Source organism: Acinonyx jubatus, chromosome E1 (genome assembly GCF_027475565.1).
Source record: "Acinonyx jubatus isolate Ajub_Pintada_27869175 chromosome E1, VMU_Ajub_asm_v1.0, whole genome shotgun sequence".
In the NCBI taxonomy this organism is placed as follows: Eukaryota; Metazoa; Chordata; class Mammalia; order Carnivora; family Felidae; genus Acinonyx; species Acinonyx jubatus.
The window spans coordinates 10,976,988-11,004,657 of record NC_069397.1 but is presented as its reverse complement, the minus strand read 5'-3'; the positions used below and the strand labels follow the sequence as shown (position 1 = coordinate 11,004,657).

The 27,670-nt window shown below is 50.4% G+C and overlaps 1 protein-coding gene across 1 annotated transcript; it reads left to right on the top strand.

The window, feature by feature from the left end:
• The first annotated feature begins 109 nt into the window (after positions 1 to 109).
• ALKBH5 (alkB homolog 5, RNA demethylase) lies at positions 110 to 21,827 on the top strand. Its single transcript, XM_015079549.3, has 4 exons — positions 110 to 1,658; positions 9,891 to 9,971; positions 19,045 to 19,200; positions 20,084 to 21,827. The coding sequence occupies exons 1-4, from the start codon at positions 889 to 891 to the stop codon at positions 20,259 to 20,261; spliced, it is 1,185 nt and encodes a 394-aa protein (XP_014935035.2). The 5' UTR covers positions 110 to 888; the 3' UTR covers positions 20,262 to 21,827.
• The last annotated feature ends 5,843 nt before the right edge of the window (positions 21,828 to 27,670 follow it).

Genomic DNA, 27,670 nt, shown 5'->3' with positions numbered 1-27,670 from the left:
GTAGCCAAGGCGACCGCCTGATTGACAGGCATGAACGCGAACCAACTTCCGGAAGCTACCGTCTGGGCCCGCCCAGCGCGTGGCCCGTGACCCAATGAAAGAACAGGAAACGCCAAAGGGGGCGGTGACCGGGCAGCCTAGGTTGTGGCGGTTCCCCGGTGGTTGCGCGTTTAGGGCTGAGGCGTTTTCGAGCATTTAGACAATGCCGTGACGCAGCACAGCGACAGCGTTGACAGCGTGAGCGCACCCCTGTGGAGGGAGCCCTTCGGTCGCGGAGGTGGCACGACAAGAAGGCAGGTTGCTATTTGAGGGTGCTCCCTTGGAGCGCCTCAGTGAGTGGGGGAGGGGCGGCGGACGCCGAGCGGTCCCCATCTGCGCTTGCGCCCGGCACCCCTGGTGACCCGGCCTACACGCGCGCGCATGCTTGCTGCGCGCAGAGCCGCGGTGGCCGGCGGCATTGCGCGTGCGCACTGAGAAGCCCGCTGAGGAGCGGCGCTGGCGGACGTCGGGCGGACGGCCCGTGACGTCGTGAGGAGCGCTTTAAAGTGCGGGCTGGGCCGGGCGTCCGAGGGTCTGGCTGGGAGTCGGGTCGGTTCTCCGCAGCGGCCCTCCGCGGCATGAGGCGCTGCCGGCGCCCTTGCTCCTTGGGACGTGGAGGAGGTGGAGGAGGAGGAAGCCCCGTTGCCGCCACCGCTGCATGACCCTCCGCCCCTGAGGCCCGACCCCGCGCCCGGCCCCTTGACGCCCCCCGCCGGGCCCTCCGGCCTCGCATGGGGGCCTGGCGCTGAGGAACCCCTTTCCTCCGGGGGCGTCGGGGCGCGTCCTCCGAGAGCCATGCCCGGCCGCCCCTCCCGCCCCGGCGGACCCTAGAGCAGCGTCGCGGGGGCCATGGCGGCCGCCAGCGGTTACACGGACCTGCGTGAGAAGCTCAAGTCCATGACGTCCCGGGACAACTATAAGGCGGGCAGCCGGGAGGCAGCGGCCGCCGCCGCCGCCGCCGTAGCCGCCGCTGCCGCCGCCGCCGCCGCCGCCGAGCCTTACCCGGTGTCCGGGGCCAAGCGCAAATACCAGGAGGACTCGGACCCCGAGCGCAGCGACTACGAGGAGCAGCAGCTGCAGAAGGAGGAGGAGGCGCGCAAGGTGAAGAGCGGCATTCGCCAGATGCGCCTCTTCAGCCAGGACGAGTGCGCCAAGATCGAGGCCCGCATCGACGAGGTGGTGTCCCGCGCCGAGAAGGGCCTGTACAACGAGCACACGGTGGACCGCGCCCCGCTGCGCAACAAGTACTTCTTCGGCGAGGGCTACACGTACGGCGCCCAGCTGCAGAAGCGCGGGCCCGGCCAGGAGCGCCTCTACCCGCCGGGCGATGTGGACGAGATCCCCGAGTGGGTGCACCAGCTGGTGATCCAGAAGCTGGTGGAGCACCGCGTCATCCCCGAGGGCTTCGTCAACAGCGCCGTCATCAACGACTATCAGCCCGGCGGCTGCATTGTGTCTCACGTGGACCCCATCCACATCTTCGAGCGCCCCATCGTGTCCGTGTCCTTCTTTAGCGACTCTGCGCTCTGCTTCGGCTGCAAGTTCCAGTTCAAGCCTATCCGAGTGTCGGAACCTGTGCTTTCTCTGCCGGTGCGCAGGGGAAGCGTGACTGTGCTCAGGTAACCCACCTGGGAGGAGGGGGCGGCCCTGCAATCCTGCTGCCTTAGCTGCCCACCCTCACCCAGGAGGCAGCAGCAAATGGCCCTCACGTTACAGTCTGACCCATTCTTCTGCTTTTTGGGGTGAGGAGGAAAGGGGTCTGCGTTTAAAACCGCTAGTAAGAAAGCAGGGAGGGGTCAGGGAACCAATCAGAATTTTGTATCCCGAGGGCAGGTTTGGAGTGATCGCACACTTGATCAAGAATTAATACAAAGGCATATTTCTAGAAGGCTAGGATTTTAGGAGTGTTTTTCTATGTGTGATTTTAGCAAGTCACTTTTCCTTTCTCGGCCTCCGTTTTCAAATCTGTTTTTAAGAAAATGAGTTGAATTTCTATTTAAAAGTTTTTCCAACTCCGCCATTCTGTTGTTTTTGTTTTTTTTTAAACAGAGGAAATGTTTAAGGATTCCTTAACAGAAAATACAGAGGAACGTTCTCAAAAGTGTTGAACTGGTACACGTTCTCTATTTCCAGTATGGGGAGTGACTTCCCTGGAGTTGAACAGATTAGTGGTTGGGGCATAAATAGAGTGCAGCAAGCAGACTGAAAATTCCGCCCCCGTCGGCTGCAGAAGAGCCCGTTGGCCTTTTGTAAGAATGTGTTACCTGCTACCGGGGCCATATGAAACAAAAGTGGATCTCTCTACCTGGTATTTGGCCTTATAGTTGTGTCAGACACAGAACTTAGGTTCTTGGCCTGTTTTGGGCCCCAGATCCTGCTGAGAATTACGTAGTCTGGCCCCCCAAAATGATTGCCTGCTGGGACACCTTTGTTGTTTATATGAGGCAGAAAATGTGTTTTGAAGCAGAGCCCTTCCAGCCTTAAAACGAGTAATCTAGCATGGTACTTCAGTAATCCCCAAAACCTCTTAGGGGATCGAGACTGCAGCTGCTCAAAGCAGCTTGGTTGACCACTGAATTCTAGTACAGGATCAGGACACACCAAATTTTTGTGAGCAGCTTAACCTTTGAAGTCAGTGCTATAGGCCCTGGTCATGGGGAGAAGCAGGTCTTTGGAGACCTCTTAACGTGAGGCAGGTCATCTATCTCATTTCAGTTGAACAGCTGAGGCTGCTTCTCTATCTGGGGGTGGCAGCGGAGCTTTGCGATACTCCAGGTCTTCTGATGGGAAAGTTTGGGAAGTCAGTGGTAGCAGAAACACTACTCTGGCTTCCTTAGGCATCTGAAACTTAGAGGGCCACTTATCTGTCAGGTGCCCCTTTGTCATTTGAGCTTCCAAGCTTGTCCTCAGATCTAAGTGGCGCTCCCAGATTGATGTCTTAGCAGAGCCTTTTAAGATGGGATTTCCAGAGCAGACCTTCACAAGTGGCTTGCTGTGTAGGGCAGTTTGGTGTCTGACTTCATAGAATGGCTCTTGATGCTAAAAGGACCTCACATAAAGGCCATTTAGTCTCTTAAGGGGATATTAATTTTCTGCATAGTCATGGATCCTCAAGGAGGTCTAGCAGTGGTTGGGTATGTAATGGGGAGATCATAAGAGGCGGTTTGTGACTGAGACCTTCCCCCCCCCCCCCCCCCGCCCTCCCCGCACATGCACACCCTTGTATTGAAGAGCAGAAGTTTCAAGTTCTTAAAATGCAGGTCTGTTAGTGATCAGCAGGATTGCATCATCAGGAAAATTCTCTTCATCTTTTCCTTGGAATAGTAAAGTCCTAAAGCTTTCCCAGTCCCTTCCTGGATTCTGACTTGGCTGTGGAGTTAATGTGGGAGGTTCAGTCATGTCCTGAAAAGTGCTGCCCCAGGCTTTGAATCCAGCTCAGCTCTCATTTGCTTTGGGATCTTGTGGGCGTTTTCTGAGCTGGTTTTCCCATCTGTAAAGTGGGGTTAATGCCAGCTTCCAAAGCCTGTGTGGTGATTTGGTGTTTCATACAGAGCCTGGCACAGGGTAGACACTTAAATGGGTGTTTACTTTCATATACAACCATGTAATGATTCCTCGCTCCCTTCTTGGGGGAAGGGGCTAGAGATTTGGTGGACCCTATCACAGGGCTCTTCTCTTCATGGAGTGCACAGCTTAATGGAAGCCCAGGAAGGTAGCTGCAGAAGTACTTTGAAGGTGGGAGGGCAGAGAACCTTTTAAGCCATTTTGTAGTGTTAGAAGTTTTCAGAAGCAGAAAGATAGAACTTGAGGGCAGTAAGGCACTAAGGTGACTAGAAGTTAACCAAGCAAAGAAGCAGGGAGAGCTTGGCATCTTTGGTGGTAGTACCAGAGGGTGGCCATCGGTAAGATGAGGGGCAGGTGGATGCTGACTTGAGGCTGATGGAATTTGTCTTTAGTCCTCAGATTCAACCAGGACCTGAAGTAGAGATTCTGGTGAGGCATGCCATGGGAAAGCTCTAGGTCAGATCTTTTCAGTAGCAGTACTGTTGGCATTTTGGACTGGCCGAGTCTTTGTTTTGTGGGGGCTCTCCTGTGCATTGTAGAATGTTTAGCAGCATTCCTGGTCTTTGTCCACTAAATACCAGTATCACCTTCATGATGACCACAGATGTCCCAGGGGTGGCAAAATCATCCCAGTTGAGAGCCTCTGCTTCAGGCTTCTGGATGCCCTGCTAATTTTAATCTTTCAGCACCTGCTCACTTAACACTCTAGTTTACTTGGTATGCAGGTGGGTGAACACCTGTCTGTTAGTGATTCTCTTTAAATGCTGCTTGGTCTCTTCCCCAAACTGGTAAGAGGGGATGCTTTCTGTCACTTTCTGGTATGTATCCCAGCCCAGAGTGATGAGCCCTAAGTCTGCAGATTGGAAGGGAGGGACTGATGAAAGTAGTGGTTCTCTGTAGGTAGAGAGGGGTTCTAGTAATTCTCCTCACAGACATTGGTTATTGGTGGCAGTGGAGTCTGCACTCGTCCAAGGCAACATGGCAGGGATACAGTTTTATATTTAATAGTTGTCGGTGTAGATGTTAGCGTGTGACAAACATTGACTCAGCAGTGTCCAAATGTGGACATTTAGAGCAAGGCCTCACAGACCCTTCTGGAAGTGCTTCAAACTTCTTTCCAAGCCCAGTTGTTTTTTGTTTGCTTGTTTTGTGACCTTTCCATGTTGGGCCTAGTTGGGTCACCTCTTAGTGCTATTCTCTGGGGACTTAAGTCTCTTTTTATCTTTTTTTCATATCACCTTTTCTTGTGTTCCTTCTCCTGTTCTCTGTAGGGTGAATGGGCAGATTAAAACAGATTTCAGTTGGATTAATTAGAATAATTTCCTCAAGCCTAATTGCTTGCTTGCTTGCTGCTACTTTTAATCACTATTGCATGGTCTGTGGTTGTGGTGGTCACGTGCCTAGAGACCTAGGCCTTAGCCACCTGCCTGGAAATGACTGTTACCATCCAACCATGGCACATGCAGAGGTGAGCAAAGCCTGTGACTTCCAGGTAATAACTGATATCGGGTGGAGTGGGCACCCCTGTCCGTTCTGGGCCAAGGGCTGATGTTGTTCAGCTGTTTGAAAGCAGAATTTAGCTTTCTGGCTTAAAATAGTTGGGAAAGTAGGGCAGATAGGTCCTGGGCCACATCTCTTGTGTGCGATCTTCTGATTCCACAGGAGGGGGAGGAACCTTAGGATGAAGTCAGGGCTGTGCATTCCCAGGAGGACCCCTGGGCCAGGGGGGTTGACTGGCCTTCGTTCTGCCAAGCCTAACAAGAAGGCAGAAGGCAGCAAAGGAAAGGAAGCTAGCAGGTGAACCATGGGCTTAATCATGAAACTCAGAGCAAGCATAAAGTAAATAGGCCATAAAAATTTCAGGGCTAGCTGGCCATTTTCTGGCGTGGGCAATCAGTGTGCATCCATCGCTGTGGTAGGTGCTAGCTGTCTGGGGGCATGGGCTCATCTTTGGAGATTTCTTCTTTGGGGATGGTGGGTATGTGAATGTCATTTGTTGAGGCCAGTGCGGCCCTCAGGGCAGATTGGATCTTGTGATCAGAAAACGCAGATGGGCTTTTCTCTCTACTCCTCATTACCTACTTCCTCCCCCCAACCAAAAAACCAAAAATCAGTATAGATAGATCCTGAAATCAGAGTTGGATTTAGAGTTCCAGTGTCCCCACTTTAGCTGTTTGACGTTTGGTAAGTTTCTTAACCTCTCTGGGCCTTAGTTTTCCTCTGCAAAATGGGGCTGTTGATGCCATAGAGTTGTTACCGAAGATTGAATTTCTTCCTACATTATTGAATGCTTGAAGTTTAGGTAAAGTGTCTCTGGAGACGAGATGCTTTCTGTGCTCAGGTACTATCTATTTATACCTTGATGTGTAGAGAATTGGGGTCTGAAGCAGGCCAACCTTCCTTATGTATCAGAAAGTCCTAGGACTTCTCATAAAGTTAGGTCATATGTCTTTTTAGAAGTTTGGGTCTGGTTCTAATGAGTGTGAGCTCATAATCCCACCCTTGTGCCCATATGGCTGGCATGCTGTCCCCAAAAACCTGAGTTTCTTAGTCCTGCAGGCCTATCAGTGGCATGACCTCTGGGGGCTGCCCAGAGCAGGTAGCTGTAGTTGGAGGGAGGCAGTCACTAGGCAGTCCTGGTGATGTTGGCCAGTCCCTCCATCTCTGGTTCTGTTCTGTCCTGGGCAGGGCACAGAGTAGATGGGCATTGGTGGCCATCTTGGAAATGTGCCTTAACAACCAAAACTTAACAGTCTCCAAAACTGTCTCCTAGAAGAGAGGTGTACAGTCCTGCACAGTCCCTTAGAGTTTTTCAGACTCCTCATTTAACCTCCATCTAATCTTCTAAGGAAGGATCTCCTGTGAGATCTGTTTTTTAGATGTAGAAACTGAGAATAGTTGAGCTTAACATACATTTTATTTAGGGACAACTGAGTGCAGAGATAAATAAGACCTTTGCAGCGCTTTGTCTTGTAGAGAAAACACCATTTCCATGAGGCCAAACATAGTAGAGGGGTGTAGGTGGATGGTGTGGGGGGAACTCAGTCTGGGAGATTTGAGGAAAGCTTCCTGGGGCGGGGGATGGGGGCGACTCTTCAAGAGTTCCTGTAAGGCATAGTGCTAGTGGGTGGCAGAGCCAGGTTCTGTCACTCTTGATGCTTGTGGCATGTGGTCACTGCTACATGGGGTGGGGAGATCTTGAAAGGGCTCAGGAGGGAGCAGGAGGCTGACCAGCATGAAGTATTTCCTCTTCTCCCTTCCCTGTGAAAACAAAAGAGCAGGAGGCACTGGAACTTTTCTTCATGCCAAGGGTAGGGCTGGACCCAGAGCATATTAAGTTTCAAGTTGGCAGATTGGGACTTTCAGACAGTTTCTCTTGTAGGTTCCTTAGCAGTGAATAATCTTCTGTGGTCTTTGTTGGACACTTTCTGCTGAAGTTTAACCAGAAGAGCTTCTCTTGGCCAGGACTTAGAGCCTCCTGCTCCTAGAGGAGCCTGAGGTGCTGAGGATGGGTCAGTGGGCTATGTCACAGCTGCCAGGAAGTTCTAGAAGACCGGTGCTAATGAGCCATTCAGGTGCGTTCAGTGCCCTGGTCATTTCTGGGGGCCTGTATAGTCCTCCTTCCATACTCGTTCCTCTGAGGCCTGAACTCAGTGGCAGAATTCTGGCATGGCTTATTCTTCACCCTGGAGCCCTTTGGGAGGTTGGGGGCAGTTAAGGTGTGACAAATGTCTGGCTTTGCTCCTTTTGCATTAAGGGAAATGGTTCTTTGTTGAAGATGGGAGGTGAGGACCCCAGGTGCCTATAACCACGTCAAATGGACTGATTGATACTTGTTAACAGTAGGTTGCCTGTGGCCAGTACTGTAGGCTCAGGCCTTAGAAATGTGCCTTGAGGGCAGCTGGGTGACTCAGTCGATTGATTGAGTGTCCAACTCTTGATTTCAGCTCAGGTCATGATCTCACAGTTCCGGGAGTTCAAGCCCCATGTTGGGCTCAGCATTGACAGTGCAGAACCTGCTCCATATTCATTCATTCATTCATTCATTCATTCATTCATTCTGTAAATAAACAAACTTAAAAAAATGTGCCTTGGATTACCTTTGGAGAATTGGACTTAGTTCTTTCTGGGGATGTCCTGTGTTTATACAGAACAGTCTTGCAGCCCACAGTTGCATTCTTCCAATGTGGAGTGACAGGAGCCTAGGACAAGCTCTGGAACTCCTAGCCCTGGAATGGGACCCATGAGGCCTCTTCTGCTGGCATATCCCTGCAAAAGGAACCCAGATCACATTTCCTTGGCAGGTGCTGAGCCCAAGTCTTTAGCTTGCCCCAGGGTGGTCCAGGGCCCTCTGTCTTGGGTCGTGTGCTTGGTAAATGGGAGTGCAGTGCCAGGCACACTGCATTATCCAACTTAATTCTCACAGCAGCCCTATAGCTTCCAGGGGTGCCAACCACGTGGTCCTACAACTCTAATTCTGCCTGGAAGGGAAATCTAATTCTGTCCACCCCTTTAAAATCTTGTTATTGTTGGGGCACCTAGGTGGCTCAGTTGGTTAAGCAATCAGTTCTTGATTTCGGCTCAGGTCCTGATCCCACAGTCATGAGATCGAACCCCACAACGGGTTCTGTGCTGAACTTGGAGTCTGCTTGGAATTCTCCCTCTCCTTCTGTTCCTCTTCCCCTCTCCTTGCTTGCACACACTCTCTTTCTCTCAAAAAATTAAAAAAAATAAATCTTGTTGTTAGTAGTAGTCATAAAAGAATACCTAAGTATTAAAGCATAACAAAGTGAACACCCGAAACCTGCTGTCCTTATTACAGATGAAGAAACAGGTTTAGGCCCAGCAAGTGACTTCACTAAGGTCACAAAGCCTAGAAGGTGACAAAACTCAGGTTTTAACTCGGGTCTCTTCAGCTCCTCCCTGTGGCATTTCTGTAGGCCTGCAGATATTAATAGGTGTTATTTGAGAGAAGTTTCTTGGTCAGTGCTCAGTTAAACAAAGTCAGCAGATTCTTTTGCTGTAGTAATTCTCAGATTCTTTAACATACTAAACTCTTCAATATTTTTCAAACTGATTTGACTGTGGATGTTTGTCCATAGTCTCTCCTAGGACTGGTGTTCACAAAAAAAAAACAAAAACCCTCAAAACCTCTGGCCTAGGAGGAGCTTGAAGGGGAAATATTTAAGATAAAGATTCTGTGTCTCTTCCCAGCATGGCCTCAAATCAGAGGGCTTTCCCTCTTCTTCTTCTTTTTTTTTTTTTTTTTTTGTCTTCTAGTTCTTGCCCACATTGCGGCAGTCTGGCCATTTTGAGGAGTTCTTTCCTGGCCTGCAGTGTTTCTGACAGCTATACAGGTGTCTTTATAGCTGCCCTTAAGAGAGCTGGTTACAACCATGGAGAGGAAAATTTGTGGTCTGGGGGGCCCCGGGGGATGCTGAGCAAGAGCAGGCTAAGAAGGTGTTCACCTCCCACTAGGCCTGTGCCTGAGCATGTGTCTGGCTGTGTAGAGCTGCCTCAGCTCGGCAGACGAACTTGGGGTGGGAGTGCCTCTGGGTGAGGGCATGTGAGGAGGCTCAGGATGCTGAGTTTGCTTCCAGGGTTTCAAATCGGAAAGATGTTAGCTGTGAAGAGGACAGTCATCTACCCACATTCATTGGTCTAAGCAGTTTTAAAAATTGTGTAACTTGGTGAAAATAAATAGATATTTGAGTGTGATGGGAATTCTTAAAATATCCCAAACACAGCTGTCTTCAAGATTTTGGATCCCCCCAAATGGAGGTTTTTGAAAGCTTGTTTTCAAGTACACAAATTCTCTTTTTGAACATTGCAGCCTTAGTTCTCTTTGGTGACTCAGGGCTGTCAGTGTCTTCCTTGGCTTCCTCTTCATGCCTAAAGGTAGGGGGAAGGGAGGGAAGAAAGCAGAGGAGATGCACTTTGTCTTTTCACCACGGTCTGGCCTGAGTCACTCTCGCTGCCTCCGAAGTGACTAAAGGTGTACCGTCTTGGGGGTCCTTTAAAAGAAGGGCTCCTGGCTTGTGTGGGGAGATTCCTGCTTTGGTGTCTGCCTCAAAGCCTGCCTTTGCCTCATCCCAGGTTTTGTTCTTGAGTGGATCATGCTAGAGCCTATGAGGTTATTTCCCTTTCCATGTAGATCCTTGAACCTCTCAAAATAATAGGGTAGAGGTGTCTATTAAGACCTGGACCATATTTCTGTCTCTTTACCCTGTAGGAACTTTGGTTGTCTGTTCAATTTCCAAGCTCATATGCTCTGTGTTTATTTTCAGTGGATATGCTGCTGATGAAATCACTCACTGCATACGGCCTCAGGACATCAAGGAGCGCAGAGCGGTCATCATCCTCAGGAAGTAAGTGCCCCGTTGTCTGGCACCTGCAGGCCTGTCTGGAGATGTGGGTCTGGTTTCCCTTAGAACTTGGCTCCTCTTTATCAGTAGCATGGCAGCATGAAGCCTGGGAGAGGAAAAGGCTATAAGGTTTCATACTTTTTTAATTCCGTGAGGAAAAAGCTGTTTTGGTTTTTTTCATTGGAAAATTAAGCTCTGTGGCTGCTTAACTTGGGAGTCGGGGATTGAGCAAAAGCACATGCTCCCAGTGTTTATAGGCATAGTCTTATTTGGGGACCCCTCTTCCAGACCTTCCCTCCGCCTCTTTTTTCCCCATCTCCTTGGTTCTGATTTGTCACATGTGCTCTTGCTGGTTATTTTTAGACTGCGCCTTAGCAGCCTGATTTAAAAATGCCTGGGTTTTCACTTCTAGGAGGAGCAGGGAGTGAGAAGAGAAAACAAAGGTGGGGCATTAGGCTGTAGTGTTCAGCCTTCACATAGCTTGTGACTGTCCCTCCTCTCTGGCCAGGGAGTCAGGGATGTACTGACCTGGCCTCTTCAGTGCTTCTTTTTCTCTGCTCGTGAGGTATGTGAATGGACTGAGCTAAGCAGATGCTGGGTCAAGACAAGTCTGTCTTTAGAGCGGGGTCCTGAGAGGCTAGATGATTGTCCAGGGTTGTACAGACATCAGTGAGGAAAGCAGCACCAATGCTTGGACCCCCCCCCCCCCCCCCCAGCTGGAACACGATGTCTTATAGCTTACTGTCTTTTTTTTTTTTTTAAGTACAATTTTTTAGAATAGCTTTAGATTTACAGAAAATTGTAAAGGTAGTAGAGTCTTTTTGCGAGTCTCCTCATACTACTGTTTCTGTCGTTACCATCTTACATTAGTACGATGTGTTCATTGCAGTCAAAAAAGCAGTATTGATACTTTAATAAAATCCTACTTTATTCAGATTTCCTTAGTTTTTTCGTAGTATAACTTTTCTGTTCCAGGGTGCCACATTACGTTTAGTTGTCATGTCACCTTAGGCTCCTCTTGGCTATGACTGTTTCTTAAACTTATTCGTGATAACAGACTGGCCAGGTATTTTGTAGAATATCTCTCAATTAGAATTTAACCATTTTCTCATGGTTAGATTGGGGTTAGGGTTTTGGGGGAGGGAATCTACAGAGGTAAAGCCCCGTTCTCTTCATGTTCTATTGAGGGCATAGGACTTAATCGCTGTTGATGTTGACCTCGCACATCTGGCTGAGGCTGTGTTCGCCGATTCTCTGCACTCTAAAGTCAGTATTTCCCCTGTCTCAGGAGGGAAGTCGCCACCTGCAGCCCATGAATAAGGAGTGAGGAGTTAGCTCCACCTCCCTTGGGGGGGAATCGCTACACAAGTTATTTGGAATTCTTCTGCAGGAAGATTTTGTTTCTTCTCTCTCATTTGTATATTTCTTTTTCTTTATTCGTTTACTTATACCCATATGGATTTACGGGTATTTGTTTTATGCTCAAATTAGTCCAGCTTGGGGCTTTAGGAGTTGTGTTCCTTTTTTTTTTTTTTTTTTTTTTTTTGAGTTTATTTATTTTGAGAGAGCACACGCACAAGCACGGGAGGGGCAGAGAGAAGGAGAGACAGACTCCCAAGTAGTCTCCACTCCATCAGTACAGAGCCTGATGTATGGGTAGAACTCATGAACCCATGACCTGAGCTGAGATAGAGTTGGATGCTTAACCAACTGTGCCCCCCAGGTGCCCCACATTTTGTTTTGTTTTATTTTGTTTTGAACTATGTCTTTACTTTCTGGCTTGCCATCTTTTTGTTTTGTTTTATTTTTATTTTTGAGAGACAGAGCATGCAAGTGGGGGAGGGGCAGAGAGAGAGGGAGACAGAATCCGAAGCAGGCCCCAGGCCCCGAGCTTTTTACGCAGAGCCCAACGCGGGACTCGAACCTCTGAACTGTGGATCTCCCCTGAACTGAAGTTGAATGCTTAACAGACTGAGCCATCTTTTTAACTTCAGTCTATAACTTGAGCATCTTGGCCTTTTGGGTTCAGAACTCCAGAATAATGTGGTGATGAAGTCTCTTTGGCATGGCTCTGCCATTTTGTCAAATCAAAACTGACAAGCCTATGGTGCCTGCAGAGCACCAGGCACATGTGACAGCTCCAGACATGGGTCTGTTTGGGAGCTGGCAGCATCTCCCCTCTAGCCTAAGAATATTCCGGGAATTCGTTAGAAAAAGGGTTTTTAATCTGCCTTTTTGCTTTCTTTTCCTGTGGTTCCCAGCATAGGCCAAAACCCAGAACACAGAAGTGATGGAGCCCAGAGTGTAGCTCTCTTCTGGCCTCTTCTATGCATTCATTTCTTCTTAGGCTGGGACAAGTGATCCACCTAGGCCAGGCACTTGGAGAGGAACTCCCAGAGTGATGTAAAACCAGAGCAGCAACTTGCCAGGTGCTCCTCCAAGCCTCATAGTAGCTTATCCCCAGGAAATCTTCACCAGAGGTGCACATGGAAGTAGCCATAGCTGGAGGTCATTCTTCCAGCTGTTTCTTTCCTTTTGAATGATGGCTTCCATGCTTGACTTCCCAGGCTGCCATCCCAGGTTGGCTGAGTCAGATGTGTCTCAGGGGAGCTAGGGAGCCTACGGAGTTAACAGGTCCTCCTGGAAGCTCTTTGGCCAGTGGGGCCCCTGGCAGTGGTCTGACCTTGGAGAATGACTGTTGTGGGTGACTGGTACTCTTTGACCTTTTGACTTGAATGGGCCCAGGAGTCCGCCATAGACTGGGCTAGAGAGCAGAAGCACAGAGCTTTGGTATGAGGGGGCTGGAGAGGAGTGGGAGGGTAGCCCCCAGCTCCCCCAGGGCAGCTGAGCTAGAGTAGTGCCCAACTTTAGGGAGCCAACTCAGGTGACCAGATGAGAGGCCCAGGGTAAAATCCTTGTTGGGCTTTGCCTATCCACCCAGCCTAATTTCTTGGAGTTTTCGCTTATATTAACGTACTTGCAGTTCTTAGTATGGCCCACGGACTTGCATCCTGGGCTCTTGCAGCAGTTTGATCCCATCTAACATGTTCATCTGTCGTCCTCCTCCTACCCTGCAAATGACCCATGTGCGTATGCTAAAAGTTGGTTAACCTAGCCATCTTTCGAGGCTCAGGTATTAACTGTTTTGACATGCAGGAAGCCTCATACACATACCTGTAGCTCTCTCAGTGCACCTCCCCGCCGCTGTAGACTGTTATAGCCCATATGCTTGCTGTTGTGATTTTCCAAAATCTGTGTTCTGTGGGGGTTGGAGATCCCTGTCATCCAGGCCCAGCATTGAGGCCTGGCCCAGAGGAAGTATCAGAGGAGGACAATTCAGGTGAATGAGGAGCAGCTCCAGAGTAGCTGTATAGGCTTGTCTTGGAAAAGGACAAGTAGGTGACAAGATGAAAAGGGGAGCATCCTGGCCCTGCTTCTCGGAAGCACGGGGGATGGAGCCAGTCCTGCCTTCTCTTCAGTTTGGATAACAATTGCACAGGCTGTTGTGGGAGAGCCTGGTGGGGGGGGGGGGGGTGGGGAGGGCTCTGTCACCAGCTCAGGTGAGTCAGAGCTGGGACAGTCCTTTTAAAGGCCTCATGGTGGGAAATGGGTGGTTGGCCACCAGGTGCTTTTTGGTTCAACAAAATGCAGCACCTTTGAATGGGATTGGTGCCAAGTCTTTATGTGAGTGGTACTGTCGTTTCTCACGGGGAGGACTTGGAGGCTGGGAGTGACCACCTGAGAGCTTCCACACGAGTGGAATCCATGGGCTGCAGCTTAGTGTTATAGTCTGCTGGGGTCACAACCATAAATGGCTGAGTAAGGCCTTGAACTTGGGTCTGCTGATATATAATAGGCTGGCATTTTGCATGCCATTACACCACAAGCAAAGGAAGCATGGTCTTAAAAGCACAAAGTAGGTCTGCTGGGACCCAGCAAAAAAAAAAAAAAAAAAAAAATTTTAATTAAAAAATTAAATCCAGCTTAGTGGGATGCGGGGGTGGGTTGGGACAGGATTGGTAGATCTGGCTCCTAAGCTAGAAATTGCTGGGCAGGCAAAAACGGCTAGAAGGCAGGAAGTATAGAGGCTCTCTGTAGTTGAGGGGTAGTGTGGGAAGGAGTTCTTAGATCAACTCTTGATCATCAGGAGATGGCTTGTGGGCCTTCAGGGCTTTCCACTTGGTGGCCAGGGCACCCAGTCCCTTGGTCTACAGAAGGTACCCACAGCTGTCCCAAATCTGCCTACAAGACTTGTATTCCTGCATGGTTCTCCAGTCAATCAGATAAAGTGGCTCAAGACTGTAAATAACCCACTTCTTTGCTTTTGGTCAAGTGAGCTCGGCTCAGAGTGGGTTGAAGCTGGGAAGAACATCTAGAGGTTTATTTGCCAAATGTTAACCAAGGCTGGTGTGTGCCAGTAAGCAGTGGAGTGTGGGGTTTGCATGAGAGAGACTGTTTGTAGGAGGTTGAGTGAGCTAAACGGTTTATTTGGTCATTCAGGCCAAGGGGTCCAGGGGTCAGGGGGAGACTCTCCCGGAAAACAGAGTGGTCCAAATGTGAGAGTCTGTGTGTGTGAGTGGAGGGTGAGAATGGAGGGTTCGTTCTGGGCTTTGTCCCTCTGGGCATGGGGAGGGGTGGCTAGCTCTAGGTTTCCCTGACTAGGCCTGGGACATTGCCCCCACCAAGACCCAAGCCGTGGCTTCTATCTCCATGATTCATGTCCCCTGGTCCAAGGGTTAACCCACTTTTGTTTCCTGGTCCAGTGAGTGTGTGTGTGTCTATGTGTGTATATCCTGCACAAGGAACAGTGGGGAGGGGGAGAGGGGGCGCTAAGACCACCTGGGCATGAAACTGGCTTAGGCTCCTGGCCTGGCTCTACCCCTTCCTCACTGAATACAGGTTGGTTATATCTGAGTTCTGTGTTCTCACCTGTAAATTGGGGCAGCAGTGGTGCTAGGGATGGTTAAATTCAAGAATGCTGTGTCTGCTTCTTCTAGCCCCTTTCTCACCATACTTCCCCTCTGATTTTGATGAAGCAAGGGTAGGGGATGAAGAAGACTGTTTATTCGAAGTAAGGTGTGAGCAGAGGCCCAGAGAGTGGGAGGAGAGGGAAACCTGGAAATACGTCATTCACTGGCCCAGGCTGGGAAAGCAAGCTTGTTGTCTGGCTATCTGGTGTCCTAGAGGATGATATCAAGGCTTACCAGGCTTGAACAAGGGGATTCCTAATCACCCATGATGCTGGCCCCTTTGTCTGTCTGTCATCTGGGGGGCCCTGGCTCCTGGAGCTCTGGGTTGCAAGTATGTGGTGTGACATGTTGGTCATTAGACTGAATGATTTGGAGAGGTCTTTGGGACCTGGTTATCTTGCAGGCCTGGTTATGGAACCCCTTTCTTCAGGATATACGCCTCATGTGCCTTTTAGGCCCTCCTGACCATAGCAGGCTTCTACACCTGTCTCAGAGCTGCTTTGTGGGGAGTGAAGTGTGATGTTGGAGGGAGGTTGGTGGAAGATGGAGGGTGGGCACTGTTGCCAGAGAGACAATGGTACAGGTTGGGGTTGTGTGGGAATCTGATTCTCAGAGGTGCTAGAGCTTAGACCTAGAGGCCCCCGATCACTTAGTAGACAAGGGGGCACTCAGGCCTGCTGCCTGCCTCTTCACTCCCATGGGAAAGTCCCACTTTGTACAAAGCACAGGGGTGCTTGGCGTGAGGGTGGAGCCAGAAGTTGTGGGATGGTTGGCATCCAGGCCTGAGGTGCAGACTGGTTGCTGTTCTCCCAGAAATGGTGGTCAGCCTGGCCAGCTCTCTGCTCTCTGCCGTAGTACAGAGAGCCCACCTGGGCTTCAGAGGCCATAATGGGATGGTAGCTGTGTGACTTAGGCCAGTGATTTGGTCTCTGATTTAGCATTGCTTCCCCATCCCCACAGTGGAAATAATCCTCCTCAGTGGCTTCTCTGGAGTATTCATTCAGTGATTGATAAAGGAATAGGAGGGGAGCTCCTGGGACAGTCAACTCCCTCCTTCCCTTTAGGTCACGTGTTAATGTGTTAACATTAATGCTGTCATCCTCCCTTTGTTTTGGCTTTATCTGTACCTGGACCCAATCCCTGTTTTGTCCTGAGGGCTGTCCCGACACGTGGGTGACCTCATTTACCTGGGGTGCCTTGCTGTAACTGTAACCCCTGGATATCGACTCAGATCTACAAGGCAAGTCTCTATTCCTCTTGCCACCTGAGGAGGCCCAGGCCTAGCCCTTACTGCTAGAATTGGGCTTCCTGACTTCAAGTTTATGGATCTGTTTGCTGAATCCTGAGGGACCTAGGGTGCTTCTTGGAAGTTAGCTGCCTTTTAAGAGGGATGTGCTCAGAAATGAAGCTACCAGTGGGCTCTGCATTTGGGATATTATTCTATCCTGGCTTCCTGCAGGAGGGTAGCTCTTTGGGAGTGGAAGGAAGGCGAGAACTTCTCCAGCTGTTCTGAAATGTACTTGTAACAGCCCCAGGGGATGTGTCAGGAGCACTTTAGGGCCCCGGACACTTTTATGTCCCCAGGTGGGTCCAGGAGGCAAGGTTTTTGGTAGGGTCACCTCTTACTAACCCTTCTTCGAGGGTGCCTCCTGACGGCAGCGGAACTATCATGTACAAGGAACAACTCTCTTCCCCTCCTTCAGGCAGTTAGAAGCAGAGCCTGTCCATGTCCTTGGCCTTTCTAGTCTCATCTGGTCCCACCTGTCTCCCTAGCCTCTCCAGTGGTCCTGCAGCCATGGTGAGAGGCCACCACCACTGTCCCTGGCTGCGCAGACAGGCCGCCCAAGAAGGCAGCTCAGGAAGGGTGGAGGCCCCTCCAGGGACCGGTGTGTGCCAGCTGTGCCTGCGTGGCAGGATGTGCTCGTGTTTTCCAACCTCAGAGGTGTGCAGGCCAGGCTCTCTTTGGTGGCCCTGCTCTTGGTTTCCTTGCCATCCCTCACTTACCTGAGGAATCAACTGCAGGGTGCTAAACCTTGCCCACCAGAGCTTTGTTGGGGCTTTTTCATCCTGCAGGGGTTTTCCTGTCCTGAGCATGTGCTCCTGGTCCCTGAGGGGTCTTAGTGTTGGAAGTAGCTCCACACGGCCAGAGGGGGACTTTACTCCATAAAGCTTCACATGCTTAGAATACTCTAAGCCAAGTTTAATGGCCAGTGTCTCATTTGGTCTGATCTCTGCCACCTGGACCTCTCAGCGGGGAGGGTTGAGGTGGGGGGGGGGGGGGAAGGTGGGGGGAGGCCTGACCTGGTAAAGAAGAGGTCCTTGGGGACTCTGGTGATTTTAATTCCCACCCTCATGTCTGGGTGTTGCCTAGCACCACCTCTTCCTGGTACTCCTCTCAAGAATCTTAGCCTTGAAGGAGGCCACTTGGTTTCTAGAGCCTTAAGAACTGAAAGAGTTCCTAAGGCCAGCCGCATTTCTCCCTCTTTTGCTTAGATGGAGAAGTAGGCCCAGAAAGGGGTGACTACTAGCCTGGATTCTAGGAGGCACCATTAGTGCTGCATCTTCTTCCTTTTGTTTCTAGGTAGGTCCTGCTTCCCTGAGCCTGGAGTGCCCAGAGTAGAGGCTGAGACTGGTGAGCCTGTCAGTACAGATGGACCACTCTGGCTTCCCGGTCCATGAGGCCAAAGCAAAGGGGCAGGGAAAGTAGTCCTGCCTGCCTACCACTTTGGGCCTAAGGGTGTTAGAACATTGGTTCCCAGCTAGAAGGCGCCCCCTGCTGGCCTCAAGAGAAAGGCCCCTGCCTAGGGTCAAAGCCCTATGGTTCGGGCTTGCCAGGCTTGGCGTCTCACCTGGGCTTAAACCTTTTCCCCATGATTTCCAGGACCTGTGACCCATCACCTTTCCGACCTAGTTTTCCTCATCTATTTACAGCAGGCCAGCCAGTGGGAGTAGGTAGGGGGACCTGTGGGGTTTGGGTACAATTGTTACCAAGAACACCATGTGGCTTAGGCCAGGGCAGCTCTTGGGTTTCCCTCCTGCTGTCTTGCCTGCAGTGTTATTGTGAGGATGCTCTGCCCTGACCACAGCACGTTCCTCAGAACCAGGTGACTACGTTGTGCACAGCTGCCTCTGGGAATGGTGCCTCAGGGCCTTCTACCACATGTGTCCCCATCACTCCCTACCCCAGGCTTCCTCCTGTCCGTTGCTGCCACCAGCCTGACTTGCCAGCCTTCTCTGTATCACCCAAGAAGCCTCAGGGCTTCTTTGAAGTTTCCCAGGCTAGCTTCCTCCTAGCGTGGCTTCGTAAAGGACTCAGGTCACTGCCCTGGACTACCTCCCTGCCCACCTTCTCCATCTCCTTCTTCCCCATATCTCTCTTCCTCATCTCTCTCCCCCATCACTGTCTTCCCCATCCATATGTGCATGTTCTCCTTGTATTGGACAGTGTGTTTCTTGAAACTCACACTCTGTGCTAGGTGGGGACTTTGCCTTCAAAAGCCCCCTGGCCTTGGATTGGTCAGCATTCTGTAACCAGCAAAAGCTGCCAGGTGGCTGTGGTAGGACCAGAGCCAAGTGTGTGAATGTTAAGTTGGGCCTGGGCTCTCTTGGCTCTGCCACAGTCTTAGTGTTCCTGTGTGAGAGTGTAGGAGAGTCTCTTTTTCCTTCCATAGGCTCAGACCAGGGGAACTTTCCTTCCTGTCTTGGTATTTCCAGGAAGGATGAAGACATCTGCTAGAGTATTTTAGGGTCCTCAGTACTCTGGCAGGTGGAGTAGATGATGCCCCTAGAGAACCCTCTGGGCCTGAGTAGGGTGAGCGGGGCTGCCTTGTGCATCTGAGAGAGAGCCCTGGATCTTTCCCCTGGGGCAGCAGATCCCTATCATTAGAGGTTTTCACATAAAAGTGTTCCTGTTCTATTCCTAAGCCCGAACTTAAGATGGAGGGTCTTTGCAAGTCAGCCAGACCTAGTTGAACCACGAGGAGACAGAGGCACAGAGTAGAGACTGCTGGCCCCCCCCCCTCTCTGGCCGGAGAGAGAATTGGTTTGATGGGGCCCATACCCTCCCCAGAGGCCTACTGATAACCCCATGCGTGTTTCCTTTGCAGGACGAGATTAGACGCACCCCGGTTGGAAACAAAGTCCCTGAGCAGCTCCGTGTTACCACCCAGCTATGCTTCAGATCGTCTATCAGGAAATAACAGAGACCTTGCTCTGAAGCCTAAGCGGTCCCATCGCAAGGCAGACCCCGATGCTGCCCACAGGTACTCAGCCTAAAACCTTCCACAAAGGCCAGCAAAGCAGCCCCCTGGCCTGGCTGCAGAGTGAGATGGGTGGGGAAGCCTGGGTCAGCTGCTTAGGAGTCTGGCATTGTTCACCTTTCTGAGATTTATGTCTGCCTCCTCTAGGTCAGTGGCATTGGTGGCATTCCCACCTAACCTGTGACCAACTACGTGTACCCCACAGAGAGAAGGGATTGGGCCGAAATTCCGAGAAGTGGGAATGCTTCGTGGCCTTCCCATGACTTCCCTTATTCAGTCTGCCCAAATGCTTTTGTGGTTGTATTTAAATGTTAGAAGGAAAGCTTGGGACTTGAAAGATAGTAGACCAGGGACAGGGACCCATTTCAGAACGATTCAGGAAGGTTTCTGGGGAAGTGTTTGAGATGAGAAGAATGAGAAAGCCGTGTGCAAAGGCCGGTCTAGACCAGAAGTACTGGGCTGAAACGGTGAGGCAGAAGGAGCTTGATGGTTTCAGGGCCTAGTGGAGTCAGTGAGCAGAGGAGGGGTGGGCAGGAGCTACGTGGTGATGCAAACGGGGACTGAGAAGTGGAGGTGATGGCAGGACTGTGCAGGGTCTAAGAGGCTGTGGTAGGGAAGGCCGCCACCTCTCTGGCATCTGGCGTCTCAGCCATGGTGGTGTCCTAGGGTACTGGACAGAGGCCCCACGGGGTGATTGAAAGGTGTTTCAAAGACTAGGTGTGGCCACTGCACTTCTTGGGCACAGAGACAGTGCCAGTACTTCTGCCAGTACTGCCCCTCACACAGAACCACCCAGCTGGGTGAGCCGTCCCACAGATGGTGAGGGCTCCACCCAGACACAGAGGTGGGTGTGAGGTAACGCTTGCATCCACCCCTTTCCTCGCAGGCCTCGGATCCTGGAAATGGACAAGGAAGAGAACCGGCGCTCGGTGCTGCTGCCCACACACCGTCGGAGGAGTAGCTTCAGCTCTGAGAACTACTGGCGCAAGTCCTATGAGTCTGGGGAGGACTGCTCGGAGGCAGCAGGCAGCCCCGCCCGAAAGGTGAAGATGCGGAGGCACTGAAGCCTGCCGCGCCCTCCTGGGAACTCTGGTTCATCCTCACGTAGCTGCCCTCTCCTTTTGTTTCGTTTCGGTTTTTTGGTTTTTGTTTTTATTTTTCATTTTTTGTTTTTTGATCCTTACATTTTTTTCCTTGGGTTTGCTGCCTGTTAAGGCTGAAGAACAGAATTGGTTGGGACCTGATTCTCATGTTCTTGGTTTTCCTCCAAAATGGAAAGGCTGTTGGCATCTGTAGAGGACAGAAGCTCACGCTGGAGTGGCCAGTAGAGGTGTGAGGGGCAGCTGTCCTCAAGTGGGGCTGTGTCAGGCTGGGTTTATTTAAAAACAACAAAATGTTTTGGTTAAGAAAATTCTTGTTTTGCTTTAAATGTAAATCTTCTCAGTGTTGTAAATGAAATTCAGTCTTCTGCCCCTTCTCCTCCCACTGATGTCTGCGTGCTGGGTTGAGGTCTCGTGCTCCTTGCTGGTTCTGCGGGAGGCCTGCTGTCCTCCCACCTCTCACCCGCTCTCCAGGCCCTGGAAGCTCACGCAAACCCCCCTCTTCCTCCTGCGGCAGAGTTGTTCAGAATGACTGGGTGGAGGTTTCAGCAGTCATGTGCCACCCCAAAGTTATTGGCTGAGACCCCGGGCTTCCTCCACGCCCATTGGCCTGCTCTGCCCACAGGTCCCTGGGCTGCCAAGGGGCTGGCTACAGTGGTCCTGACCTTTCTTGCTGAGGGCACGCCTCTTTGGTGGGTTGCTCCTTTCAAGCATATGCGTGTGATTGTACGGAACAGTTAGACTTCCCATGTCGGGGCAGTTTTAGGAATTGTTTCTAGCTAGAGGGACTGGTGTCCTTCCAAGTCTAGCATTTGGGGTATGGAAAATTGTTGTGGTGTGTGGTAGGGTTTTTGTTTTCTTTTGTTTTTGAGTTTTTATTTTTTCCTTTGGTCTCCTGGCTTTTTCCTAACCCTTTCCATTCTCCTACATTGGCCAGCTTGGGCCTTCTCTCCGTGTCATCCCCATAGGAAGGCGCCCACCCCCCCCCCCCCACCCCCCGTCTGCCTGTAGCATGCATCCAAGGCCAGAGCTCAGGACTGCAGACTGGGTTGGTGCCTCCTCTGCCTCAGGGGCGTGGGAGCTGGGAAGGGGCTTTTAAGAAATAATAAAAGGAAAAAATAAAGTCTTTGGCAGTTTCTACCTACTCAGATCCTCAAAGGCTGCAAGGTTCTGATGATGTAGATTCATTAGGAATGTCTCCTTGCCAGCCAGGGCCAAGCCCCAGGCCTGCTGAGAGCAGAGGCCCTCCCAGTACCCAGGTTGCCACCACCCCAGGGGCCCTGTGCCCTGTCTTACAGAGGCCCAGGCCTGAGGCTGCAGAAATCTGGGGCAGCCACCATCGAGAAGCCCTTCTCAGGGGCCAGAACTCCTTTGCCAGCGTGGATTCAAGTCGGGACTGCATAACTAAAGCAGTTGCAGTTTTATTTTTTTTACAGCTTTTTTCCCAAAAATGATTTGTAGTTGTGTGTGCAGCACTTTGCCCTGATATGTGTGCTCTACAATAAAAACCAAATCTAATATATTTTGAAACAGTTGTCTGATACTGTCATAAGAGAGGACTTGGTGCTTCCTTAATCCCTTTATTTTCTCCTTAACTCTGAACCTGGGCTGGGGAGGCCAGCGTTCATTGCCTACCAGGGAGGGCCCCACAGGAGACAGTAGGGCTGAGGGCTGCAGGTGGTTTTGCCCTCTGCCTGCTGCCCTCTCTCCTACTCCAAGGAGGATGGACCGTGTGTCCAGGTGCCCAGGACGCCGTGGGCCTACGGGAACCAGGATCACACCTTGCTGAGTTCTGAAGCCCTTCCTCCTGGGCGTGATCAGACAGGCTGTGTGCCAGTGAAGGAGGGACAACGTGAGCATGGGGAGAGCCTGGCCTTTGTAAAAGGTAGGCAAGTGGTTTTGCTCATTAAACAGTTCTTGGGTTCTTCTGTATTTTGGCCAAGCTCTCCCTGTGGCCGCAACAGTAAGCAAAAACGCTTCTGGTCCCTGCTTTCAAGATGTACTACAGAATTGTGGGATACAGATACAGGCATGAGGCTGACGTGTTTAGGTGGACTGGGGTTCGGCCCAGAGGGTTTTTAGTCCCTCCAGATCCCGGTCCTGGCTGCCAGATTCTGGTCCGCTTTAGTCTGGAGTCTCCCTCATGCACTTCCAGGGCCCAAACCAGTCTGGCCAAATTCTTGCAATAGAAACCTGGCAAGTCCCTTAACTATCCATTTAAGAGAGCAGAAGAGAGAATCTAGAGGGAGTAAGTGACCAGCTAGGGCTTAGTCCTACAAATTGGTGAAAGGATATGAAGGGCAGTGAGGTAGAGCCTCCGTATGGTCTGTGACTAGTTGGACCTGCAGGGGTAGCCACTGGGCAGGGTGGGCGGGGCCGTGGTTGCCCCAGAGAGGAGGCAGTGGAGCTGAGAGGGAGAAGGACTTGCTCAAAGTCCTCCAGACTACGTGGCAAAGCGGGGCATCTTCCACTTTCTGCCCAGGCCCCTGACTCAGGCAAAAAATGGGGGGCTTATGTGGAGGGCTGGGGAGCTGGGACTCTACGGTAACTGTGACAAAACCACACTCGGGCTCTTTCTAGTCCCTGAAGGAAAAAGGCCCTTTGCTGTGCAGGAATGAGGGGCAGGAAGGGGCTCTAGCCCTAACAGGTCCTGCTGTATCATTGGCTTCAGTCTCTGCACAGCAGTTCCAAGACACCCTGTCTCTGGACTAAGCTATTTTTCTGAGTAGTCCCCAAGCCCTTGGGGGTCCCCCGTACCTGACTCCATGAATCAGACTGCCTCCAGCCCAATCTTGCCCATGGTAGGTGCTCTAACAGCATCTGGCACCAGCCCTGCCTTCCTGAGGAGCCCATTCCATTCCCCTAACCCTACTGAACTGGGGGGAAATTGAGGCCCAAAGTCTCCTTCATTCATTCAGAACATTTGAGTGTCCTACTATGTGCAAGGTTCTGTGTTGGGTGCTGAGGATACAAGACAGATCTGGTATCTCTCTCTCTCTCTCTCTCACACACACACAGGGCTATTCTAAATTGTGCTGGCCTAAAAGAGGTATAGCATAGAAAATACAAATAGTAAGATATACAGTACACTATAAGTTCTGCATAGCCAAGTGTTCTTCACAGAATGCTTTTGTTGATCTTTTTGAATTCTTGTATTTGTAGCCTACTTGTGGTTGTAATTCAACCATGATACATGGCGAATGGAGTTGTAGCCCATCTGCTGATACTAGTTTCCCAGGGCTCCTGTAACGAATTACCAGACTTGGTGGCTAAAACATCAGAAATTTATTTTCTCACAGTTTGAATGTCTGAAAGCCAAAATCCCTGTCACTGGGCTGAGATCACAATTCAAACCATGCTCCTTCTGGTGGAGACTCTAGTCCTTGCGTCTAACAGTTTCTGGTGGCTGTCGACATTGCATGATTGTGGCCACAGGACTCCTGCCTCTGCCTCCGTGGTCACGTGGCTGCCCCTTCCGTGTGTACCAAATCCCCTTCTGCCTATCCCTCATTAGGACACTAATGACTGGATTTGGGGCCCACCTGGATAATCAAAATTAACCTGTCCACGTAGCAATCTTTAGTCACATCTGTGAAGTACAAAAATTTGCAAGTTCCAAGGATTAGGACCCGAAATCTTTGGGGGTCACTGTTCAGCCTACTATACCACTCTCTTCCCAGTAAGTTTGTCATTAAATTTGGTAACGTGGCCTACTGGTTCCTCATCCTTGAACAAATTACATTAATTGGATTGAAATTTCTCAGCCTCAGCACTATTAAAATTTAATCCCCATCATCAATATTTTCTCCATTGATTTCTTAAATCCAGACCTGTGCTCTCCAATACAGCAGCCACTGGACAATTTGTTGAACACTTGAAATGTGGCTGGTTTGAACTGAGATGTACTTTAAGTGTCAAATACACACCAGAATTTGAAGTTAGTATGAAAATAAAGAATGTAAAATAAATCCTGAGTTACTTTATATTAATTACATGTTGAAATGACAATATTTTGGACATACTGGGTTAAATAAAATACACTTTAATTTCACCTGTTTCCTGTTACTGTTTTAAATCTGGCTACTCATAGATGTGAAATTACATATGTGGTTTGCATTCTCTCCCTATTGGATGGCACTGGTCTAGAAAGTCCTCAAATCCAGCCTGATCTGTGGTGTTTGCCAGTTTCCATGGTGTAAACACTCCTGTAGTGGCTGATTGCAAGCTGTCAACATAAAGTCGTTGAACATGGAGTTGTGAAGAGGTGGACAGAAGAAGCACACTATTTATTGCACAGTATCTCCCCCAGACAGAGACAACAGATGCAAGGAAAAGAAAGTGTGGAGAGATGAGCAGAATGTTGTAAAATAGGAAGTGCTTAGTTCTGGATATTACCTTTGTTTTTAACACGATTTTATGTAATTCTCAATAATGACCTTAACAACTGAATCACAAAAATTCCAAAAATTTTATTTTACTTAAAATTGGCTCTTGTGAGTGGCTTCCCAAGGGAGGGTTTTGAGCAGAGGACGTGATCAGACTTAGGATCCCTCAGGCTGCTGTTGTTGAGGACAAGTCGAAATCATTAAGAGATTGGCATTGGCATTAGCAAGAGATTAAGGGGCTCCAAACTGAAGAGCTGTGGCCTACTGGCAGGGTTGAAGCCACTGGGTGGTGTGAGGGGTCCTCCAGCTACGTGTCTGGGTGCTCACCGGTGCAGTTCTCCCTGTGCCCACGATGTGGCAGCACAATGTAGGTGACAGTGCTTCAGAGCGGAGCAGGGGACCGCTGTCCCTTGGCTTGGATGGGGAGCTAAGGCCCCAGCGGCAAGAACTTCGGTTCCTCAGTGCTTCTGCCCTGTTTGGCAGGGTTAATTGGTGTGTGGAGGAGGAGAGACCCAACCCACCAGGGTATGTTCCCATGAACCTTTGCTCGTGCCAATACCCTTTGCTTTGGGCAACTTCCACTGGAGGCTACCTTCTCTGGCCCCCTACCCAGTCTCCTCAGGGCTGCCTCTGGGCTCCCCAGACCCCTGGCTTCCTTCAGCACAGCCCAGAGTGTGCTGTGTGGTCCCAGCACTTCCACTCCAGGCTGGGACACTAGGACCCAACTCCTCCCTCTTCCTGGACTCTCATTGTGAGTGCAGCCCTTTACAAGCTGTCCCAATTTATTCTCACCACAACCTTTAATACCTTACTTGGGGCCAGGGCCCAAATCAACTCTGCTACGTACTAGCTATGTGATTTTGGGAAAATTACTTAACCTCTCTGATCTTGGTTTCTTCCTTTGTACAACGGACATAGGACTAAATGAACGACTACAGGGCCTGGCACAGACTAAATGCTCAGTGTTAATAAATGGTAGCAATTAATATTTTCCCCCATTCTGCAGATGAGTAAACCGAGGCCTAGAAAAATGAAGTAGCAGAGGCAGGATTAGTATTTGGGGCCACAGACAGGAATGAAGCACAGATAGGCCTATGACAGTGTCAACCTGGAGCATCAAACCTGACAGTCCCTGCAGGGGGTGGGTGCACCTGAATCACCAGGTCCTATGGCCCAGTAGGAGCTGGAAAAAAAAAGCACAACTCAGGATCTAGGCTCAGGGGGAGTGTCAGGAGCATCAGGGCTGAGTCCTGTATCCAGAGAAGGACCACTGGCTGGAGGTCTAGAGACCAGTCACTTCTCTTTGAGCCCGCATCTTCCCTTGTAAAATGAGGATAGGCCGGGTCTGCTCCACCATTGTTCCTATCTGGCCTTTCTTTCACTGAGGCCCAGCACACTGTTCACCTTCTGGGGACTGAGGGCCCCCACATCCACCGGCCTCTGGCCTATCTAAACCCTAAGAACACCCTGAGAGCCAGCTTCATTCACCATGAAGGATGAGGTGCTCACTCCTCTCCTACCCCTGGGCCCAGACTCCCCAGTGACCTCCCAGTCGACTCCCCACCCGCTTTTCTCCCTCATTTCCTTCCACCCCAGGCCCTGCCCACCCCCAGCCCACACTCCACTCCAGGAATCCTAGGGCTGCCTGGCCCCCCGGGGGAAGCAGCCAGGAAGAAGCTGCGTGTGTGGTTTGGGCAGCAGAGGAGGGTCGTGGCCTCGGCCGGGATCTGGGCCAGCTCCTGGAAGGCAGGGCCTGCCTCCCTCAGTCAGGTTTTCCTCCCACCCCCTCGCTGCCCCTACTCTGCCTCCCTTTGGGGCTTTCCCATGTCACCCTTCCCTCCTTCCCTTCTTAGGTGGCCTTGGGCAAGTCACTTCTCTACCCTTAGCTTCCATTTACTGTCTGTAAAGTGGGATCTTCCTTTGTACCTCCCTCCAGCGTGGCTGCAAAGATACAAGCAGATAAAACACAGATATGGCATTTATTGGGGCGTCTGCCTCTGAGGAACTCCTTGATGCACGCCAGCCTGGCTCGGGGATACCCCTGTTACCCACCCGCTTCTCCACATGCCGTCCACCACCATTTCCTATGAACTTGACTCCTAAACAATGTGGATGATGATTATTTGTGTTTTATATTAAAAAACATTTTTTTAATGTTTATTTTTGAGAGAGAGAGAGAGAGCACAAGCAGGGGAGAGGCAAAGAGAGAAGGAGGCTCTAAGTTGAGCTATCAGCACAGAACCTGATGAGGGGCTTGAACTCACGACTGCGAGATCATGACCTGAGCCAAAGTCAGACACTCAACCGACTGAGCCACCCAGGTGCCCCATTGTGTTTTATATTTTTAATAAAATATTTCAAACACACTGAAAAATACTTAAGCTAACAGAGAAGCCACAAGAGCACCTACCACACATATTAACATTTTGTCTTAATGGCTTCAGATCTTTTTAAATATGTATGTTTTAATGTGTTAAATACCTACTGTGTGCCAGGCACTGTTATGGGTACTGGGGACACAGCAATGAACAATGGCATTAAAAACCACCAAGACCGTATTAGGGAGCTCATTCTCAAGCTGGGGAGACAATATCCACATAAAGAAGTCAAATAGGTACTGAGTGGGAAGAGGTCATCAGAAGAATCAGGCAGAGAAGGGCATCAGGAGTAAGGGAAATAGGCTCCTTTGAGCAAATACAATTTAAGTTAAAAGCAACTTACTTCTGGCTTGTTTGTGAGGGGTTTGGCTAAGTGAAAACCTGGGGGCAAAGTGTTCCAGGCAAGGAATCAGTAACTGCAAAGGTCCTGAGGCAGAAGCACACCCAGCACATTTGAAGAACAGTGAGGCAGCCAGCGGGTCCTAGGGAGAGTCCTAAAAACAGGTGGCTCACTAGGTATAGAACCTGCCCCACGCTTGACTTCTACTTTGAATCATCTCATTTAGTCCACAGTCTATTTTACAGAGGAGGAAACTGAGGCCCAAGGTGG